General features: G+C 38.6%; 1 protein-coding gene across 2 annotated transcripts in view; it reads right to left on the bottom strand.

Annotated features, from left to right (window-relative positions):
* The window catches only part of TSG101 (tumor susceptibility 101), a 44,350-nt gene that overhangs the window by 2,740 nt on the left and 17,360 nt on the right, over window positions 1-24,250 (bottom strand). For both annotated transcript variants that reach the window (XM_053560817.1, XM_053560818.1), the window contains 3 exons: window positions 21,243-21,309; window positions 17,712-17,803; window positions 828-1,030 (listed from right to left, as the gene is read on the bottom strand). In XM_053560817.1, the coding sequence (XP_053416792.1) occupies window positions 828-1,030; window positions 17,712-17,803; window positions 21,243-21,309 (362 nt within the window). The remainder of the gene's footprint in view (window positions 1-827; window positions 1,031-17,711; window positions 17,804-21,242; window positions 21,310-24,250) is intronic.

Here is a 24,250-nt window from a genome sequence, read left to right as displayed (position 1 = left end):
CTCACTGCAACCACAAAAGCCTGGCTTAAGCCACCCTCCTGCCTCAGCTTCCCAATTAGCTTGGGATTATAGGTATGTGCCACCAAGAACCCAGATTTTTTTCTGATTTTTGAGACAGAGTCTCATCTTTGTCGCTCATGGCAACCTCTAACTCTTGGGCTCAAGTGATTTTCTTGCCTCAGCCTCCCAAGTAGCTGGGCCTATAGGCACCTGCTACAAAGCCCAGCTAGTTTTAGAGGTGGGGTCTCACTCTAGCTCAGGTTGGTCTCAAACCTGTAAGCTCAGGCAATATACCTGCCTCAGCCTCCCCAGAGTGCTGGGATTACAGGTGTGCATACCCAGCTATTTAAAATTTTTTTTTTTGGTAGAGATGGGGTCTTGCTATGTTATGCAGGGGGAGTCTTGAACTCCTGGCCTCAAATGATCCTCCAGCCTTGGCCTCCCAAAGTTCTGGGATCACAAGCATGAGCCACCAAGCCTGATTGATCTGCAGATCTTTATCATGGCTTAGAACTCTCTAAAATTCTCAATTCCTGGGTAATCAACAGCATTCCACATTCAAATAGTCCTCCCTGGAAGGAAACATCATTTCCTAGAGTGAACGTGCAAGTAAAATGCTTTAAATATTATTCACCTCCCAATCAAAGAACAAATGCCAAACATAGGCTCCATTTCTACAAAAGCTATAGAGATCTATATTCAAATGTCTAAAGATGCCTAAAAGTTTCTGAACTCTTACTAATCCCCAACATCTACAGTACACACAGAACATTTTTCCATGGCTATAATTCAATCCCCGACTTGCATGTTTTCAATGAGTTACTTACTACTTCTTGATCTAAACGAGTAACCATCTCTTCCAGTTTCTGGTGACCTTTTTTCAGGTCTTCCTCTGTTCGTTTCAAGGCATTGAGCTCTGCTTGGGCACGATCCATTTCTTCCTTCATCCTCCATCTCAATTTGTCACTGACTGCTGAGATGAGAGAGGCTCGGATGGTGTCCTCACTGATTGTGCCATCTCTACTGGGACCTGCAGGAGACAAAGGCAAAAATACCTGCATATTTCCCAAGTTCTTTTTAGTCCTCTCACAGGAACCTTGAGATAGGACGCATTGAGCCCACATTTTCAAAACAGGAGGCATTAAAAAAACTTATGTTAAATATTACCATTTCATCAGAAACACCATAAACATCTGAGTTGATTCAGAAATACTTTCCCTGTAACTGAGAAAATGCCAGGAAGGCTATGTTAACCAGTGTGATGAAAATGTGTCAAACGGTCTATAAAACCAGTGTATGGTGCCCCATGATCACATTAACGTACACAGCTGATTTAATAAAAAAAAAATACTTTCCCTGTAAGAGATTACTATTAACCCATATTTATCCACTTTCCTTATTTACAACCCAAAGAAATTGCTGTATGCTAACCAAAGTAATCTATAGGGACATATAGTGGATATAGAGGCCTACGGATTACAATTATTCCTGATCTCCAACAAATGAGACAATACATTTGTACCAAGGAAAAACATTTGATTCAGGTTAAGTCCATCCTCAGGACTTGTGCTAAGTCGAAGGAGATAGGAGCCCACCTTAGAGAGGGGCAGGGAATGGGCAGTTTCCCAGGTTAATAAGGACCTTCTGCAAGACTTTTATTCCTTTACTACTTACAAAAAAAAAAAAAGAACAGGATAGAAAAAATGAGCAAAAGAGAATGACATCCCAAAAGTCTAACAGATGATAAACTTCTATTTATTCTCTGATTCTTCATTATTCTTTTGCAAATGTCCCTTTCTAATCGCATCTTTTATAATTTCTGAGCACATTTCAGATCAATTAAACTTATCCCTCAGATACTTTCTTCAAAAAGGTTCCCCTTTAATGTAAGTATGAATATACTTTATGATTATCAATGTTAGTTGTGGTCCTAAATCAGCAAGTGATAAATGGCATTTTGACATTCAATTATGTTCTATTATAGAATTAAGTATATTTAATCTTAATTGCCTTTATTCTTAATTAATATACTATATAATCTGTGGTATTAACATTTTAGGGTGATGACTGGGGAAAAATGATATAAAAGGGTTTTATAGGAGGGTGTAAATGGAAAAACATAAGGAAACACTGCTGAAATCCACCTGCAATCTTGTTTTCAACCAGATGCTACTGTAAATTTTTACTTGCTGGCCTGTCACCACCACCATCCCAATCTCATTCTTAAATTTGTGGTCTACATTTGCTAAATTTAAATTATGCAAATTACAACCTATGAAAGGCAAACTTCCTGAAGGCCTTGCAAATTACTCGTGAGCTCTACCCGTTAGTTGAGCCTGCTTTTTTCCATAACCAGCTCTCTCTCTCCCATCAACACACTGTTTAATCCCTTCTAAACTAACAAGAAGTTCAATGCTCTTGAATATCTGAGCCCATCTTCTCTCTGCTACATTAAATTATAGTTAAAACTCATCTCTGGGCTAGTTATGTAGGGTGGCTCACATCTGAGGGGCCGAGGTGGGTGGATTTCTTGAATTCAGGAGTCTGAGGTGCTGAGAGGCGGGCTGAGGCCATGGCACTCTAGCCCAGGTGACAGAGTGAGACTCTGCCTCAACAAAACAGCAAAAAAACCCCCTCATCTCTGCTAATGATCTTTTCTCCACTAAACATGATTAATTCTCCAATCACCAGCACAACTAGAATCTGCTTTCCTAATAGTTCTTACTGGATTAATTTAAAAACATTTTATCAACATATATGACACAACTATCATCATTCCTAATCATCAGAAAAATGCAAATCAAAACCATGCAAAGATATTACCTACACCCAATGAGAATAATCCACATCACAAACTCTCAAAGCTACAAATGCTGGCGAGGATGTGAAGAGAAGGGAACACTTATACTGTTGGTAGGACTGCAAACTAATACAGCCTCTATGGAAAGAAGTATGGAGACGCTTCAAAGGACTAAAAATAGACCTTCCATTTGATCCTGTAATCCCATTACTAGGCACCTACCCAGAAGCAAAAAAAATCATTTTATCACGAAGACATCTGCACTAGATTGTTTGGCACAGGTCAATTTATAATTGCCAAGATGTGGAAACAACCCAAGTGCCCATCAACCCCTGAATGGATTAATAAACTGTGGTACATGTATACCACGGAATACTATTCAGCCATAAGAAGATGGAGATTTTACATCTTTTGTATTAACCTGGATAGAGTTGGAGAACATTCTCTCTCTCTCTTTTTTTTTTTAGAGACAGAGTCTCACTTTATTGCCCTGGTAGAGTGCCGTAGCATCACAGCTCCCAGCAACCTCCAACTCCTGGGCTTAAGCGATTCTCTTGCCTCAGCCTCCAGCATAGCTGGGACTACAGGCGCTGGCCACAACGCCCGGCTATTTTTTTGTTGCAGTTTGGCTGTGGCCGGGTTTGAACCTGCCACCCTCTGTATATGGGGCCGGCACCCTACCCATGAGTCACAGGTGCTGCCCTGGAGAACATTCTCTTTAGTAAAGTATCATAAGAATGGAAAAACAAGTACCCAATGTACTCAATACTAATATGAAACCAGCAGACAAATTAATATATACCCCCCCCTTTTTTTTTTAATTGAGACAGAGCCTTAAGCTGTCGGCCTAGGTAGAGTGTCGTGGCATACAGCAACCTCCAACTCCTGGGCTCAAGTGATTCTCTTGCCTCCACCTCCCAAGTAGCTGGGATATAGGCGCCCGCCACAACACCTGGCTATTTTTTGGTTGCTGTTGTCGTCGTCGTCTGGTGGCCTGGGCTGGATTTGAACCCGCCAGCTCAGGTATATATGGCTGGCACCTTAGCCCTTGAGCCACAGGTGCCGAGCCTATACACCCACATTAAAGAGAAAAGCTCATTAATTTAAGTTGAGAGGAGGGAAGAGGACTGGTGTGCTTCCACCTAATGAGCACAATGGAAGGGTACATGGCACGTGCAGGGCACAACTTCACCAGGGACCTAATCGTTTGTACACTCATATTAATCTGAAATAAAAAATAAAAACAGAAAAACATTTTGTGAAAAGGACTGTACAATCCTTATTATGCAACTAAAATATTAAATACTAAATATACAAATGGCAAACTATTACTGAATGATTTCCTGAAACCAAAAGAATTAGTTATTTTCCAGGAGTTCTAGACAATATCAGGGCCCCATATGGTTAGAAATCCTTAGGACATACTTTTTTGGAAACTTCCTTTCTCTTACCTTCTGCTAGAATTTAGAAAAAGGTAATTACTGAAATTATTTATAAATAATATATTTAAGAGCTCTAAAATAAATGGCAAGTAGTATTAAATGAAAGAACTAATCAATACCTCTACTACCTGAAAATCAGAAAATCAAACTTCTATATTTCTTTGAAGAAGTGTGGTTGGAAAGGCTGTTGAAAAGTGAATAATGGAGCCAGGCATGGTGGCTAACGCCTGTAATCCTAGCACTTTGGGAGGCCGAGGCAGGTGGACTGCCTGAGCTCACAGGCTTGAGACCAGACTGAGCCAGAGGGAGACCTTGTCTCTAAAAAAAAAAATAGCCAGGCATTGTGGCAGGAGCCTATAGTCCCAGCTACTGAGGACTGAGGCAAGAGAATTGCTTGAGCCCAAGGGTTTGAGGTTGCTGTGAGCTATGATGCCACAGCACCCTGCCAAGAATGACAAAGTGAGACTATCTCAAAAAAAAAAAAAAAAAAAAGTGAATAATAGAATAAAATATTTAACATTATGGTTTGAACCCTATCTACTGCTTCTATTTATTCAAACAATTCTGCTTGAGCAGCCACCATAATTCAGTGCTAATCCCCTTCAGGAGTTAACAGAACCAAGGAAGTCCTTCACAACTCTTCAGCCAAAGTCATTAACATTGAAATTACAAACCAAGCCCAGGAAGCAGTCCTTTGGCCAATAAAGGTCATAGTTCACCTGGGGAGGTTAGAAATGCCAAGATTACACCTACTCTTATATCTCTCATATACAGACCTTATTATAAAGTATATAAAAACTTATCTTATTCTAACTTACTGTCTACAAAGAATTGTAATTTAGGGCGGCGCCTGTGGCTCAGTAAGGCGCCGGCCCCATATGCTGAAGGTGGCGGGTTCAAACCCAGCCCCAGCCAAACTGCAACAACAACAACAAAAAAATAGCCGGGCGCCTGTAGTCCCAGCTGCTCGGGAGGCTGAGGCAAGAGAATCGCGTAAGCCCAAGAGATAGAGGTTGCTGTGAGCCGTGTGATGCCATGGCACTCTACCCGAGGGCGGTACAGTGACACTCTGTCTCTACAAAAAAGAATTGTAATTTAAGTTGTAATTAAGATCTGAACAAAAATCAAAAAAGAAAAAAAAATTGAAAGTCAAACAAGTAAACAAAAACTATTAAAGTTTAAAATTCAATGAATGGTGTCAATTTTGCAGACTGTTTAAGTAAACAAAGACAAAAGATTTGGTGGGAGATTCTCAACTAGTTTTTTTTTTTTTTAAAGTCTCACTCTATTGGGTCATCATAGCTCATAGCAATCTCAAACTCTTGGGCTCAAGAGATCCTCACGCCTCAGCCTCAGCCTCCCCAGTAACTGAGCCTATAGGCACTCATCACAATGCCCAGATAATTTTTCTATTTTAGTAGAGACAGGGGTCTCACCATTGCTCAGGCTGGTCTCGACCTCTTGAGCTCAAGCCATCCACCTGCCTTGGCCTCCCAGAATGCTAGAATTATAGGCGTAAGCTAGTGTGCCCAGCTCTCATATCATTCTTGACCAATTTTCAAATGAATTTTTTTCCTCAAGTCTTAGAAATTTGAATATTCTCTATAACTACTATAACAAGTATTGGATTCAGAAGAATTTGTGGCAAACTACCATACTCAATACCCCACACATTGACCTTTCCCCAAGCAGAGTCAGATTTCAAAGTGCCCTTCTATAATTCCAGATCAACAACTGAAAAAGTAAAACAGCCTTTGAAAGACAATCCTAAGCAAAACTTTATTTAAATGTTAAGTAGGATCTCTCCAAACTTAATCCATAGGAAATAAGACACAATTTTCTAGTCTTAGGAAATCAACACTACCCACAGATATGAAAATTTACTGAATAATTAGGTGAGTATTTTCAAAGTGCATTATTATACGTTATCTGATTTAAAGCCTTATCTTAACGCTTAAGACAATCAGTTTTATTTATATCCTAATAGAACTTACTGATGATCACTATTTCCAGAACTCAAAAGAAGCTGTTTTATATTAGAGAGAAAATCCACGATGATACCAAAGGGAAAAAATACATGATGACTAAACAGTAATTTTTCTATTGTCACTTCTAACTAGCAAAAGTGAATCATCCCAGCATTTTTACTTCTGTGACTTAACTCAGGCCCACATAATGGTTCTTGGTCTGCCATAGCAAACTATGGAGCCTAAGTAATCCCAGTTTACTATTTACTGAGAAAGTAGATCAAGCTGATATGAGGCTATTTCCTTTCATAATAAAAACACAAAATAGGTCAATCTCTGAAGTTGGAGCAACATTTCAAATAACTACACAAGCAAAGGAAATTTGATTTGTGCTATTAGGTACAAACTCTGCAAATTCATTACACTGCTTACAAAAGGCTTTGATAGTCTACAAATATGTATGCTTCTAATTCTACTGCTAGGCCATATGCAGGCTCTGGAACTTTGCTTTACTCTTTTTTTTTTTTTTTTTAAATCCTAACTGTGTACATTAATGCATTTATGGGGTATAATGTGCTGATTTTATATACAATTTGGAATGGCTAATCAGGGAGCCTCAATTTATCTTTTAAATTGCTTTTAATTTCAGTGTATAGGTGGACATAGTGGCTCATGCCTGTAGTCCCAGCACTTTAGGAGGCTGAGTTGAGAGGATTGCTGAAGGCCAGGAGTTTGAGAGCAGCCTGGGCAACACAGCAAGACCACATCTCCTTTTTTTTTTTTTTTAAGACAGAGTCTCAAGTTGTCGCCCTGGGTAGAGTGATGTGGTGTCACAGCTCACAGCAACCTCAAACTCTTGGGCTCAAGCGATTCTCTTGCCTCAGCCTCCCATGTAGCTGAGACTACAGGCACCCACCACAACACCCAGCTATTTTTTGGTGGTTGTTGGCAGTTGTCATTGTTGTTTTTAGCTGGTCTGGGCTGGGTTCAAACCCTCCAGCTTCGGTGTATGTGGCCGGCACCCTATCCACTGAGTTACTGGCACTGCCCAAGACCACACCTCTTAAAAAAAAAATTAGTAAGACACTTATTGTAGTCTTAGCTACTTGGTAGGCTGAGTTAGGAAGATTGCTTGAGACCAATTGTTTGAGGCTACAGTGAGCTATGATCATGACACTGCATTCTAGTCTAGATAACAAAGTGAGATCCTGTCTCCTTTTTTTGAGACAGAGTCACACTTTATACCCTTCAGTAGAGTGCTGTGGCATCATAGCTCGCAGCAACCACAACCTCTTAGGCTTAAGCGATTCTCTTGCCTCAGCCTCCTGAGTAGCTGGGACTATGGGCACCCGCCACAACACTTGGCTATATTTATTTATTTATTATTTATTTTTATAACTGCATACATTAATGAATTTATGGGGTACAATGTGCTGACTTCATATACAATTTGGAATGCTTACATCAAACTGGTCAACACAGCCTTCACCTCACTTATTTGTTGTGTTAAGACATTTATACTCTACTCTCAATAGTTTTGACATGTACCCTTGCATTGTGCACAATAGGTGAGGTCCCACCAATTACCCTTCCTCCTCCTGACCTCCCCTCCTTAAGAATGGAAGAAAAAGTATCCTATGTACTCAGTACTATTATGAAACCAATACATAATCACTCACACTTTCATACAAGTGATGAAATACAACTATAGTCCAGAATGAAGGAGGGAAGAGGTGGCTATTTTTAGAAATGGGGTCTTGCTCTTGCTCAGGCTGGTCTTGAACCTGTAAGCTCAAGCAATCCACCCACTGTAAGCTCAAGCAATCCACCCACCTTGTTTGTCTTCCCGAAGTGCTGGGATTATAGGCATGAGCCACAGCTCCCAGCCCTAGCACCCATTCTTCAATGTTGCTATTATCAAACTGCAATTAATTGAAATTCACGCTGTATGTATATTAAAGACCTAATGTCTAGGAATCAGAGTTATAAATCCAACTATAATCATCTACACAGCCTCCTAAAATAAGTCAACCTTCAAAAGAGAACTTTTACACTCTGCTGGGACCAGGATTATGAAATTGTCAAATTCTGTTTGAATCTCTTGACAGGTGTGAAGGTTGAGGTGGTTGTTAAGAAACTTCATAATGTTTCCTGAGGCTCATACTCATTTCTTTTCTAGAATTGTACATATAAAACTGGTTAATAAGATGTGTGTGTGTGTGTGTGTGTGTGTGTGTATTCATGCATAAAACAATTACTACAGTTAACAGGAAAAAGGACCTCTGGGTTAAGTTTTCAACACATATTACCAGTTAGATTTTATTTTCTGTGTCAATAGGTTTATTCCTTCATTATTTACTGATTACCAAAGTGGGGATGAATTAATAAATTCAAGATCATATGTAAGTAACTTTTCAACAGAGGCTAGACCATGGAAAAAGTCTTTAAGAGCTCTGGTTTTGGGGTTTTGTAGAAATTAGTTTTGTTTTATAATGTAAAATCCTTTTAAAAGCATGATTTTGGTTTGCACAGGCTAAATGGCTATAGTTAAAAAAAAAAAAAAAAGACATGTTTTTCTGTTTTGCTTTAAAGACATACTCCAGGCCAGCTGTAATAGCACTTTGGAAGGGTGAGGCAGAAAGATCACTTGAGCCCAGGAGTTTGAGGCTGTAATGGGCTATGATGATGCCATTGCAGTCTACCATGGGCAACAGAGATGCTGTCACAAAAAAACAAAAGAATAAAAACCTTCACAAAACCACAACATCAAAAAACGAACTAAGTGGGATATGGGACAAATGACAAGGTAACTTTCTCCATTGTCAAAACAACCCCCCAAACTATTAGAAGTACATAGCATGTGTGCCAAGAAAAAAAATACTAAATTTTTATGTAGCTCTTTGCATTGGAAATACAAAAAGGAGTTGTTCCTAAAAATATGAGATTTATTATTTTTGACAGCACCTTTTATAATAAATTATAAGCATTATCTCATGTACATAAAAGAAAACTTTCCATTTGGAAATGGAATTCCAATGGAACATAGGAAAATTTAAAATTATTACATCCAAAGGCACATCTATCTCTTCAAGATTATTGGATTGTAAGAAATGTCATCCAAGATTCTTGCTAATTCTTCAAGCAAGCAAGAATTAACTGCGTGCTTCCTTTCAACAAACAGAATCCAGACAATTAGTCTTTCTTATTCCAGGGTCAAGTCCTAGGCCAAAAACACCACATTTTGTTAGTTTTTCTTCCAACCTCTTCACTTCCTTTGTCACATCAGAGTCTCCAAAATAATATGTAAATCAAGGCTGAAGACATCTCTATCATTCTTTGATAAAAAGATTCCATTGAGATTTTGGGAAGTATGGTTGATAGTATATCCTCTGAGGAACTTGACAAAGGAGTCAATTAGTCCACTGACTTTATACATATATTCATAATATGTAGAGGCTTTACTGAGTGGCACCACACTAAACTATACTAAGTAACATTCTTGAACATTTGTTTGATAAATTCTATCTATCTATCTATCTATCTATCTATCTATCTATCTATCTATCTATCTATCTATCTATCTATCTAGTCTTACTCTGTTGCCCTGAGTGCCATGGTGTCATCATAACTCACAGCAATCTGTTGGGCTCAAGTGACCCTCTTGCCTCAGCTTCCCGAGTAGCTGGGACTACAGGTGCCAGCCACAATGCCAGGCCAATTTTTCTAGTTTTTTTAGTAGAGACATTCTTTTTTTAGTAGAGACATTCTCATCTTATTCTTTCTCAGGCTGGTGTTGAACTCCTGAGCTTAAGCAATCTGCTTGTCTTGGTTCCCCAGAGTGCTAGGAGTCAGCCACCATGCCTGGCCTGCTTGATAAATTCAAAGTGTTTCTTAATTTGGATTATGATATCAAATAACTTTATTACTCCTGACCAATGCCACCCAGGTGCACCACCAGCATCAGGATCTGGCAGGTAGTACTGTGCATGCATCAAGGTGGAAATTTCCTAATCCTACATTATGCCATTCTTCCCCACCAAGTGGAGTTTGGCGTCCTCCACAGGAATGCCCAAGCTTCTCCTGAGTGCCTCTTTGTCAGTCCCAAAAATATATGACCACATATCCAAACCTGCTTTGGCTTTCCTCTGATGTTTGCTATTAAAAGAACACAGTAAGTATTAATATTATCTCCTAAACTTATCCTTTATAATTTGGTAGTGGTCAAATAATTTTAAAGTCAGAGTTCAAATTCTCTTATAGTTTTGGCAATGCCAACTTGCTGAAAGTCACATGCCTAATTCTAACAAAACAGCTTTTGTTCTTAAGAAACATATACTTTCGGCTTGGCACTTGTGGCTCAAGCGGCTAAGGTGCCAGCCACATACACCTGAGCTGGCGGGTTCGAATCCAGCCGGAGCCTGCCAAACAACAATGACGGCTGCAACCAAAAAAATAGCTAGGTACTGTGGCGGGTGCCTATAGTCCCAGCTACTTGGGAGGCAGAGGCAGCAGAATCGCTTGAGCCCAGGAGTTTGAGGTTGCTGTGAGCTGTGATGCCACGGCACTCTACCCAGGGCGACAGCTTGAGGCTCTGTCTCAAAAAAAAAAAAGAAAAGAAACATATGCTTTCAACAACTAAGAAAATGTAGTGAAGGCTATGTTAACCAGTTTGATGAAAATATTTAAAATGGTATATAAAACCAGCACATTGTACCCCATGATTGCATTAATGTACACAGCTATAATTTAATTAAAAAGAAACATACGCTTTTACTTGAAGAAAAAGATATATTTTTGAAACACCTTTTATCACAAATTATTTACTGAACAAAAATAATATGACAATAAAAATGATACAGACATGAAAGTGAGCGAAGATCTACAGTCATAGAAAATGTGTACAGGGCGAGAGGCTCTTGAAAAATAAAAACTTGGCTCAGTGCCCGTAGCTCAGTGGTTAGGGTGCCGGCCACATACATCGGTGGGATCGAACTTGGCCCCGGCCTTGCTAAACAACAATGACAACTACAACAACAACAAAAACAAAAATAGCCAGGCGTTGTGGTGGGTGCCTGTAGTCCCAGCTACTTGGGAGGCTAAAGCAAGAGAATCGCTTAAGTCCAAGAGTTTGAGATTGCTGTGAGCTGTGATACCATGCCTCGCTACCGAGGGTGACATAATGCAACTCTGTCTCAATAAATAAATAAATAAAAATGAAATAAAAATAAAAACTGCCAATACAAAAAAAAGAAAATATGTATACAAAGAGACCAATCAATGTTCAGTTACAAAGTTTCTATAAAACATTAGCCATGGCACTGTAACACCCATCAAGAAGACATATTAAAAGGAAAATAAAGTGGCTGGGCGCCGGTAGCACAGTGGTTATGGTGCCAGCCACATACACCGAGGTTGGCGGGTTCAAACCCACAGCTGGCCTGCTAAACAACAATGACAACTGCAACAGAAAACAGCCAGGAGTTGTGATGTGTGCTTGTAGTCCCAGCTACTTGGGAGGCTGAGGCAGGAGAATCGCTTAAGCCCAGTTGTTGGAGGTTGCTGTGAGCCGTTACAACTCGGCTCTCAACCAAGGGCAACATAGTGAGACTTGGTCTCAAAAAAAAAAAAAAATAAGGGCGGCGCCTGTGGCTCAAGGAGTAGGGCGCCGGTCCCATATGCCAGAGGTGGCGGGTTCAAACCCTGCCCAGGCCAAAAAAAATAAATAAATAAAATAAAATAAAAACAGAAAGAAAATAAAAAAAAGTTATTTAACGTTCTTTGAAACCTCTTCTCTGACTAATGCTTCTCACTATCTGTTTCCACCTCAGGACAAGGGTCCACCAGAAGCTGAGAATTGCCTAAGGCCACACAACCTACTGAAGACAAGCCAATAATTGCTGCTCAGTCTGTTTCACCCATGCCTAGCTATGAGAAAAAGAAATTTAAACTTTTAAAAAATTTAAATTTTATGCTCAGGTACCAAGAAAAGTTTGCCTTCTGATGCTCTTGTTGGTAAATAATGCCTGCCATGGACAGAAGAATTTAAGGGAACTTGTCCAGGTTCCACATCATTTTCCAGTAGCAAATGTTCAGTAACCATTTGCACAGATTGAAGCACCTCTGGTCTTACGGTGACTTGTGGGAAGAATTTAAATTACAGATTACAATTTTTCCCTCCCTCATAAGACAGTAAATTCATTAAAATTCACTACAATTGCTTAGACCTGATGGGGAGGCACCAGACCACCTACCAAGTAGTTTCTCTGTCTTTCTTTCTTTCTTTTTTCTGTTACCCTTGGTAGAATGCTGTTTGCATCACACCTCACTCACAGCAACCTCAAACTCTTGGGCTCAAGTGATTCTCTTGCCTCAGCCTCAGTCTACAGGAGCCTGCCATAATGCCTGGCCTTTTTTTTTTTTTTTTTTTTTTAAGAGACTAGAGGTCTACTCTGGCTCAGTCTGGTCTCAAACACCTGAGCTCAAGCAATACACCCGCCTTGACCTCCCAGAGTGCTAGGATTACAGGCATGAGCCATCATGCCTTGCCAATAAAGGTAGTTGTTAAATAATGAAATCACTTGGGGCCGGGCATGGTGGCTCAGGCCTGTAATCCTAGCACTCTGGGAGGCCAAGGCGGGTGGCTTGTCTAAGATCAGGAGCTCGAGACCAGCCTGAGCAAAAGCGAGACCCTATCTCTACTAAAAATAGAAAAATTGAAGCAAGAGAATATCTTGAGCCCAAGAGTTGGAGGTTGCTGTGAGCTATGACGATGCCACGGCACTCTACCCAGGGTAATAGCTTGTGAGACTGTCTCAAAAAACAAAGAAACCAAAAAAACCCCAACTACCTTTATTGTTTACTCTATGCCTTTAGTGAGCTCGAATTTCAAAAAGGGTTTTTTTTTTTTGTTTGTTTGAGACAGAGCCTCAAGCTGCCTTGGGTAGAGTGCTGTAGCATCACAGCTCACGGCAACCTCCAACTCCTGGGCTCAAGCGATTCTCCTGCCTCCACCTCCCAAGTAGCTGGGACTATAATGCCTGCCACAACGCCCAGCTAGTTTTTGGTTGCAGCCGTCTTTGTTGTTTAGCGGGCCTGGGCTGGATTTGAACCTACCAGCTCAGGTGTATGTGGCTGGAGCCTTAACTGCTTGAGCCACAGGTGCCAAGCCCAACAAGGGCTGGTTTTAAGTCAGGCTAGGCAGGAAGCTGTTTATCTAGGTAACAAAAAAAGCTATGCAATGATGAGATAACAAAACAAATTATCTAATTTTCTTTTAAATGTTGTTCAAAACCTACACTGACAATAGTCCCAAGATCTGTATCCATCCTCAGCCTCTTTTTTTTTTTGCAGTTTTTGGCTGGGCCGGGTTTGAACCTGTCACCTCCAGTATATGGGGCTGGCGCCCTACTCCTTTGAGCCATGGGTGCCGCCCCATCCTCAACCTTTGCTTTACCACTTTTTCAGAACAGGTTGCTATAACGAATGCAAACTCTATTGTTTCATTTTTAAATGGTTCTTTCACTTTAGTATTGTTGAAGATGGCTGAAAGACAGTTACATAAAAAGATGAAAGTTAATTAATGGTGCCTTCAATGAGGTGTTTGTTTTATACCATAAAACCAAAACTTACCAAATGAAATTGCCAAGTTTCAAAAAGAACAAAGGATAAATAATCACATTTACTCTTTCTCGTGACCTCAGTAACAGAATAGCACAAATCCTGACCAGTGATACAGTGAGAAAATGTTGACTGTGAACTGTAACACTCTAATTATACCTTTTATATTTCTGCTTTTCTTTATTACAGTTTCAAGGGTCAACAGTATATCACTAAAATATGATGAAAATAAATCCAGTAGGCAAGCAATAAAGGGTAGAAAACACACATTAAAGGTAACACTAAATTATCATAAAATGATAAGACAATGCTCTTGAAAAAGACATTAAAATATTGGTTGATTTGATTACCTATTCTAAAATCATAAACATGAGATCTGATTTTACATATACCATATTCTAATCCCTACTTTTTTGATATATAGAAATCACCTAAGCTATAAAATGCTTCACGTCTAATGTAGAGAAATGAGTTAACATATAGAAGATTTTTATAGGCTAGGTCTGGTGGCTCACAACTGTAATCCTAACACTCTGGGAGGCCAAGAAGGGTAGTGTTTGAGCTCAGGAGTTTGAGACCAGACTGAGCAAGAGCAAAATCCTGTCTCTACCAAAAATAGAAAAATTAGCCAAGTGTTGTGGAGGGCACCTGTAGCCCTAGCTATTCGGGAAGCTGAGGCATGAGGATCACTTGAACCCAAGAGTGTGAGGTTGCTGTGAGCTATGATGCCAAGGCATTCAACCCCAGAGCGACAAAGTAAGACTCTGTCTCAAAACAAAGAAAAAAAGAGAAAAGACAGAAATCTTTATAAACTGAGGTTTTCTATAAATCAGAGATTATACTATCATCTCAATGACAAGGTGACAAATAGCACTGTTTTCTATTGCTGATGCCTGAATGGAAACAGAGAGCCTTTAGTGAACATTTAGTGTGCTTTGCCCATGGAGTAAAGAACTCTCATCATTCAATTTTTTAACTCAAATAGTTATATTGTGGGAAAAAGCTACATTATGGTAAAGAAGATTACATTTTAATAAATCAAGACCAAGCCAGCAGAACTGGAATAACCACTGTGTATAAAACAGTAAAAGCAAACCCTTTCTGGAGTTGGGGAAGGCATATACATTAGGTCGCAGGAAGGTTATGAGTTATCAGAAAAATAATTAAAAAAAAAAATAAACTTCATAGGATCCTATATTCATTCAGGCACTCTGCAATCCCCTTTAATGTCAAGCTTCATGTACAAAGCTCTCTTCTGGATGTTGAGAGTATGTGCTGGGTTGGTAGTGATGGTGGCAAACTGGTGAGGGTAGGCCTGATTGATCCACACAAAGGAAACAGGCAGTAGACAAATCCTAAGGAGACAGTAGGAGATGAGGTCAGAGAAGTAATGGGAAGTCAGGGGCAGGATCACGTAAGGCCTTCTAGGCCCAAGAACACTGATCTGAGTGAAATGGAGAGCCTTTACAAGGTTTTGAGCAGGAATGACATAATTTACTTATATTTTAATAGGATTGCTTTGGCTGCTATGTTGAATACAGATAGATGTAGGGGGGTAAGGACAGAAGCAGAGAAATCTTGTGGAAGGCTTTATGTAAATTAGATGAAAGACACTGGTGACTTGGATCAGTGCTGGATATCATCAGATTCTAGATATTTGAAGACAATGAGATTTTCTGATGAGGAATCAAGGATGACTCTAAAGTGAGAATATAGTGTAAATATCCAAGGAGATGGGGAAGTGGTATGGACCGAGCATTCAGTTTTGGTCATGTTGACTTTGAGATGTCTATTAGATATCCAAGCAGAGATATAAAGAAGGCAGCTGGACTTGAGAACATGGAGTCTTATTTGCATTTCCCTGATGATTAGTGATGTTTAACCTTTTGCCATCTGTATGTCTTTTTTTGAGAAATGTTTATGTCCTCTGCCCACTTTTTAATAGGATATTTTTATTTTAACTTTTGCATAGTTTGAGCACCTTATGTATTCTATTATTAGTTCCATGCTGAACAAATAGTTTGCAAATACCCAAAGGTTGCCCATTAAGTCACCACACACAGAAATAATGGGAAATTGTAGCTAAATGTACCTTTATTTACAAAATATTCGTTATAAAATTTTACAAAGAGGTGTCCAATATGTAGAAAATATTTAAAATTTTGTTATGAATATTTTGTATTTTCTCCCACTGAACAGACTGTCTTTCATTCTGTTGTCTGTTTCCTTTGTTGCGCAGATTAGTTTAATACAGTTCCATTTGTCTATTTTTGTTTTTTACCTATTTATTTATTTTGATTTCCCTCTACTTTTCTGCTTTTTTTTTTTTTTTTTTTGTAGAGACAGAATCTCACTTTATTGCCCTCAGTAGAGTGCCGTGGCGTCACACAGCTCACAGCAACCTCCAACTCCTGGGCTTAGGCGTTTCTCTTGCCTCAGCCTCCCGAGTAGCTGACACTACAGGCGTCCGCCACAATGCCCAGCTATTTTTTGTTGCAGTTTGGCCAGGGCCAGGTTTGAATCCATCACCCTCGGTATATGGGGCCGGCACCCTACACACTGAGCCACAGGCGCTGCCCCTTTCTGCTATTTTTGTTTTTATTCCCTGTGCTTTTGAGGTATTAGCCATAAAATCTTTGCCTAGGTCAATATCCTAAAGTGCTGCTCCTATGTTTTCATCTGGGAGTTTTTTATATATGGTACAAAATAAGAGGCTTAGTTTCACTCTTCTTACACAGAAATCCAGTTTTCACAGCACCATTTATTGAAGGAGGTGTCCTTTTCCCAGTGTATACTCTTGTTGACTTTGTTAAAAACCAGTTGGCTGTAAATAAGTAAAGTAGATTTAGCTCTCGATTCTCTATTCTATTCCAGTGATTTATGTGTTTTTATTCTAATAACATAACTACAGCCTTATTATATTTTTTGAAGCTAGACAGTGTGATACCTTCAGCTTTGTTCTTTTTGTTCAGGATTGCTTTGGCTATTTGGGGCTTTGATTCTATACAAATTATGAGATTTTTTTTCTATTTATGTGAAAAATGGCATTGGTATTTTGATAGGGATTGCACTCAATCTATAGATTTTGTTGGGTAGTATGGTCATTTAACAATATTAATTCTTCTGATCCGTGAGCATGAAATTTCTCTCCATTTGTTCAGGGTTATTTTAGGGCATGTTTTTATGTGCTAATCAGAGTGATTCACTAGAGAACAAAACTCAATAATTAAGAGTAGAGAGCTGCTGAAGTGATGCCCCCAAAGAAGTTGGAGGGCGTATAGTGGAGAAACCAGTTTTAGACAGAAGCAAACACAACTGAGCTATAGTAATAGGGAGAAGGCAGATAACAGTGGTGCAAACTGGGAGGTAGGTAAATGGGGGTGGGAGTCTTTAAAAGTTCTCTTACTGCTTTAATTTTCTTAGTTGAAGGAAATTGTATTTTAGGAACTCTAATAAATAACAAAAAATAAAAAAGCAGAAACTACTGTTCTACAAGAATTTGTTTTACTTGATCCACTCATATTAAGTCACGGTGCTTTCTTTTAAAAATGCTCATCTGTTTTTACATATAACTATGTAAGGAAAATCTAAGTAACTCCCAATAGTTCAACACACACAAGGTTCACCAATAAACATATATAATAAAGAGGAAAGAGTGACAAGAGTTGAGCAGGTTTATTTTATGCCCTGGTAGAATGCTCATTTATATGATGACAAATCAGTTACTTCAAGTTTTAGATTACAGAATATTGACCATCAATTTTTCCTCTATAGAAAAAGAATAAAATTTCTTTTTAGAAATTAGAATATTTCTATGCACTTTTGACACTAGGAGACTTTGACTTGGCTTATGTGGAGAAACACAAGTTTTTCAAGAGTACTTACCAACAGTGGTCACAGGAGGCTGGGAAGGGTATTGGGAACTTGTTGTGGCAGGATATGAGCCACCAGGTGGGTAAGAACAACCTGGGTAACCACTAAAGAAAAGAACAAAAATATTAAACATTAAGATGACCCAACATCATAGTATTTTTTTTTCTTTTTGAGACAGATTCTTCGTTTGTTGCCCAGAGAGCTATGGTGTTACAGTTCACACAATCTCAAACTCTTGGGCTCAGGTGATCCTTGTGCCTCAGCCTCCTGAGTAGCTGGGACTACAGGTGGCCGCCACAACACTCGGCTATTTTCAGAGTCAGGGTCTTGCTCTTGCTCAGGCTGGTCTAGAATTCCTGAGCTCAATCAAACAATCCATCCACCTTGAGCTCCCAGAGTGCTAGGATTACAGGTGTGAGCCACTACACCTGTCAGCCCCCAAAACTATAGTATTTTTAAGAATGCCGTTCAGGAAGTTAAGCTTGATAAATGATTTACCAGCTAATTAATTTATAGTTTTAGAGCTATGGGTATTTATTCAAATAAAGTTCTATGGAAATTCCATTAACTACACTGGATTTACCATGTCTATAAAGTAAATGTTTAAATGCTTTTGCTTAGTCCTGGTTACTTGATGGTCAGCTTCACCAGCAGTAGAAAACAAGAGTATTTCTAAGCACAATCCAACAGCATCAGAAGCAACAAATATTTGTGATAGATCTTTTCTATTCTGATTTCCCAATCTATAAAGAAATGATACTATTTAATTTTCTTCTGTGGCTCATGGGTAACTTTTGCAAATCCCTAATCTGAAAATATTCCTCCTTAAGTAGTTAGGAAAACAACAACAACAACATATCCCTCAATGAACAGTTTGTGTTATTCATATATACATATCAACGTCAGAAGGAACTTTCCTTAGAGATATTCTCCTCTAATCTCCTATCCATAAATATCATTTACAACATATCTGACAAACGGTCATCTTTCTCTACTGAACACCAACCATCATTTTGCTATGACTTTTAAATAGTCCTAAATTTGCATTCTGGAAGATTACTCAATATCTGAAAGCCTTCAAACTCTCAAATATTTGAAAACTTCTAACATTTTTCCTTTAGTCATCTATTTTCCTCTGAATGCTGATAGTTTATCAGCGTTTCCCCTTATAATACAGAAGAAATGTAAGATAGGATCATTACTAGCACCCCTTAGTTGGATAATAAATCTCAATTAATTCTACTTTAGCTATCATTGTTAGGTTTAGGATATTAGAAATTCTGATCATCATGTCTTCTACAAGTCCATTAACATTATTGAATAAAAAGAGCTAGCCCACAGCCACAGAGCAAAAGCTTTTTCCAAGTTCACGGTCAATAATTATTCTTGAGTGTGGAGGTTCAAAGACTCCCCTATTTGTATTACCTGTTTACTCTTACTTGTCCCTAACAAAAAATTTTATAAATGACTTGCTGAAGATTCAAATTATCATGATACTCTTTTATGAATACAAAAGTAAAATCAAAAAGAAAAATGTTAAAAGCATTTTTGTTCATGGGGACACATGCTGGAAGCTACTGAAAAGTACTTTTGTTACCAATCTCTTTAGTAATCCATGCTACAGTGTTGGAAGAAAACACTGTCAATCTACTGAAATTCTGAATCCACTTTTTTGAAAACTGGCATGGCTGATTTCTTGAGTCCCCCACCAGTTTTGCATATCTTTTCAAAGACAATCTGTGATCATATTGCTGAATTTTTCAGTAAGTTGGTATAAAACTCTTCTAGGCCTACAGATATTAACTTCTGAGAACAGTTTCTTTAGTTTGCTTAATTTCCTTTTCATGAGTATTCCCCATTTTTTCTTAAGTTAAAAAATAATTGAGTCTGGCTTGGCGCCCGTAGCACAGTGATTACAGCATCAGCCACCTACACCGAGGCTGGTGGGTTCGAACCCAGCCCAGGCCAGCTAAGCAACAATGACAACTGCAACAGAAAAATAGCTGGGTTGTGGCAGGCACCTGTAGTCCCAGCTACTTGGGAGGCTAAGAGAAGAGAATTGCTTAAGCCCAAGAGTTTGAGGTTGCTGTGAGCTGTGACGCCACAGCACTCTACTGAGGGTGACATAGTGAGACTGTCTCAAAAAAAAAAAAAATAGTACTATTTCCCATCTTTATAGATTATTAATCAATTTGCACTATGTAGCAAATCTTTTTGTAAGAGTGCTTTTTGACATAAGGGTTTTCAAAAAGAATTTTCCTACACTCCTGTTCCATTTTAAAAATGTATCCCTTCAAAATTTACTATTTATTATAATCAAGGGACTGTTTACACATGCTTGAGATAGGAGCTAAGATATGAGTCTATATCTCCCCCATGAAGCTATTAATCAAGACAGGGCAAGATCCCTGTAAATTATCCTGATAGCAGGAAATAACAAATGCTAAATAAAAGATCAGGAGATACACAGTGGAAAATCAATACCAGCTAGAGAACAGAGAAGGTTTTGGGAAATCTAGACTACCTATGAAAGTTGCAACTTTATTCTCTTCTGTTCTCCTATACCAGTGGTTCTCAACCTTCCTAATGCTGTGATGTCAGTGGTTCTCAACCTTCCTAATGTCGCAATGTATTTTCATTGTTACAAAGGGGTGGCAACCCAGAGGTTGAGAACCACTATTATACATAACCCTATTTTTCCAGGCATACTAGAATGCTCCCTATTCTTTCCTGGAATTTTTGTCTTTCATACTTTTGCTACATAAAATGAGTGAGCTGGACTTCATAACTGTTAAGTTTTCTCTCATTATAAACTGTTTTAACTCTTTGCTGCTCTCTTGATTTAAGGAAAAGATAAAGTTGGCTCGGCGCCCATAGCACAGTGGCTACAGTGCCAACCACATACACCAAAGGCTGGCAGGTTTGAACCCAGCCTGGGCCAGCTAAACAACAAGGAAAACTACAACCAAAAAATAGCTGGGCGTTTTTTGTCCTATAGTCCCAGCTACTTGGAAGGCTGAGGCAAGAGAATCACTTAAGCCCAAGAGTTTGAGGTTGCTGTGAGCTGTGATGCCATAGCACTCTACTGAGGGTGACAAAGTGAGACTCTGTCTCCAAACAAACAAACAAACAAAAAAAAAAAAAGCAAAGATAAAGTATGTTTTTTTAAAGGCATAAAACTTTTTCTCTTTGGTTGAATTCATTAGAGCTAATATTCCACTAACTTTTCAACTATCTACACTGAATATACAAAGTTCTTTTAAGAACTAGCAAGCATTTCAAGGCCCAAAACCAATCAAGATCGTTGTCGTTACCAATACCCTTCCTTTCCTCTCTGTAAAGAAAATGGAGCTTCATTTCTCCAGACTGAAGAAAAGTCCTTTCAAATTATGTGCATGTACCATAAAATTCTAATAAACCAACTTTCACCTTCCATTAAATTGCAACTAAATTTATTTTAATGCCCTACTTAGCAAATTATTCTGCTTCTATGTCCAATATAGAATTTCTAATACAATTATTCAAAAGATAATGTTTCATTACCTGGGATTGGGAGGGTATCCAGATGGATATGCAGAGATTCCACTTGGCATGCCTGGCATGTAGGAAGCTAAAAACAATTTTTAAACATTTTAAAAGTAATATGCACAATCCTGAGTAAGTCAGCTATTGAATAAGATATTCATCACACTGTCAAACCACAGCAAAATTTCACAGAGTTAAAGAATCCGAAGCTCAGCACCAAACAAAACAATTCTCCAATCATTAAACGTGAGTCACAACACTCAGCACAATCCCAACAAGTAATAACTGGCAAACAGGTCAACCCGGTCAGCTCTAAAGGTCTCAAGGACACTATAACCTGAGACAAGAGCTGGTTCAATCTGTAACTCTGGCCTCTTTCGGTCCAAGGTGATCTTAGAAAGAGGCCTCTTCATTAAATCTAAAAAATCTTTTGATGCTTTTTTAAGACTGTGGTGACCAATCAGCACAGCTGTTTTTGTTGGCTTCTTTAAGGACTTTAAAAGGCTTCAAATTACTATGAGAAGCCCTACACAAAGTTTATATTTATCTAGTCAGATTATATAAAAAAAAAAAAAAAAGCCTAGAAACACTAAGAAAAAAAGATTGCAATCCAGCAAGCTTAAAGAAAGCTTTACATATTCTTCAAAGGGAACCCTAATGGCATTGAACACCACCACTATTGGTGGTGCCAAGAGGCTAATCATCATAGAGGAAGAAAATAAAAATAAGTTAATTTTGACCTTAACTGGACTTAACTTGGAAGGTTTCAAGATGATCAAGTGTATTATATTTATTATGTACTTTATTACTACTATTACATTGTAATACACAGGGTATCCCATAAAGTTCACGTGCAATTCAAAATAGTGTACAATTTAGAACTGCACATGAGCTTTATGGCCACCCTGTATAATAATTATGCAACTTACAATAATTATACAACTTAACTATAATGCACAATCAACGGGAGCCCTGAGCTTGTTTTCCTACAACTAGATGGTCCCAACGCTGATATCACCGCCTCAGATCATCAGGCATTAGTTTCTCACAAGGCATGCACAATCCAGATCCTTCATATGCACAGTTTATGGTAGTAGGGTTTGCAGGTCCCGTGAGAATCTAATGCCAGCACTGATCTGACAGAAGCCAGAGCTCCTCTGGAAATGCGGGTGATGTGAATGATATAAGTGATGGGGGAGCAAATGTAAAAATAGATGAAGCTTTGCTTGCCTGCTGCTCACTTCCTGCTGTGCGGCCTGATTCCCAACAGGCCACAGACCTACAACTGGTTTGTGGCCCAGAGGTTGGGCACTGTGGTAGTAGAGGACTGATACATGAAGGCCTGAAAGCTAGAGAGGTGGTGTCTTCTAAAGCACAGAATGGAAGTGGGTGAGAGAAGTAGACTGGGCTCAGATCAAAAAGGGTCTTAGAAACCTATACCAGAATTACTGAGCATACCTCCATGTACCAGTGTTCACAGTCTTCTTGTTAGGATGAATCTATAGATGTTGTAAGTAAATTTCTTAAGTATAATGAAGCTAGAATAATGTTCAATAATAATTCAGAAAGGTAAACCTTTCTCAAAATATCACAATTTGCTAGATTTCATAAAATGCTGTTTCTTCCCAACCACAAACCACCACCTTACACTTAATTATAAGCAATTTTCTCATAATTTAAGTAATTTTTTATTTCCAAAATCCTGAAAAGCTGGGTGATGCCAGTAGCTCAAGCAGGTAGGGCGCCAGCCACATACACCGAGGTTGGCATGTTTGAACCTGGCCTGGCCAGCTAAAAACAACAATAACAACTGCAAAAACAACAACAAAAAAATAGCCAGCTGTTGTGGCAGGCGCCTGTAGTCCCAGATACTTGGGAGGCTAAGGCAAGAGAATTACTTAAGCCCAAGAATCTGATGTTGCTGTGAGCTGTGACACCATGGCACTCTACCCAGGGCGAAAGCTTGTGACTATCTCAAAAACAAACAAACAACAACAATAACAACAAAACCCTGAAAAGCTAATAATTCTACCCAAACCTACAAAACCCTGAAAAGCTAATAATTCTACCCAAACCTCCAAATTTTAATTTTAGGAAATAACAAGTGTCTTTTGGATCCAAGACCATCAAGGAAGTATATAATAGGGTGAAATAATAATGTTAGAGCTACAATAAAATGGCATACACTATACATATGGGGTTACTGTGAGTATTAAACGAGAATTTTTTTTTCTTTTCTTTTTTTTAGAGACAGAATGTCACTTTGTTGCCCTCGGTAGAGTGCTGTGCCATCACAGCTCACAGTTGCAGTTTGTTGCAGTTTGCCCGGGGCTGGGTTCAAACTACGACTCGTGATTACCACTCAATAAATGTTGATTTTTACTGTAAGTTGTTCAAAAACGAGGTATCCGAAGTATATCATAAAAGGTCAAAAATGTTTTGAATAATAATAACAATGGAAGTATATAACTTTTCAACTGTAAGATATTATTTAGGTATACATCCACATTTCTGGATTATTCCGTGGGGTATGGGGGGGTTGGAGTTTAAGCCTTTATTTCTTTACAGTTATCTATAAGAATGTAGAACATTGTCTAAATGTACGAAACTGGGATGGATGGCTAATAAATTGGTCTCTTTCAGTAATTTACTTAATTAGCTCTAGAGTATTTAATATGACTTATGAGTACAAAATTGAACTCTAATAGTGGCAGCAGTAGAATATTATATTCCAATGTCAATGTAAAACTGGAAGAAATTTAGAAAAAAATGCTGCTTAGGAGACCTAAATTTTGGAAAAGAGTAACCTTTATCCTAAGTGGTCACTGGCTATCTTATCTGAGCAAATAAACAAAAGTAATGAGACTAGGAAATATCTGATATTTCAAACTTAAGTAAGATTCTATGCTCTTGGGCACTAGAATCAACAGCATTTAGTCAGATGAAGATGAATTTCATCCCAAAAGAAATCACCAGTGTTTTTATTAAAAGAGATGCTAATCCAAAAATCAAACTTGTCCTGGGAA

The sequence above is a fragment of the Nycticebus coucang genome, chromosome 14 (assembly GCF_027406575.1).
Source record: "Nycticebus coucang isolate mNycCou1 chromosome 14, mNycCou1.pri, whole genome shotgun sequence".
Taxonomy (NCBI): Eukaryota; Metazoa; Chordata; class Mammalia; order Primates; family Lorisidae; genus Nycticebus; species Nycticebus coucang.
This window is presented reverse-complemented; position numbering and strand designations above follow the sequence as displayed.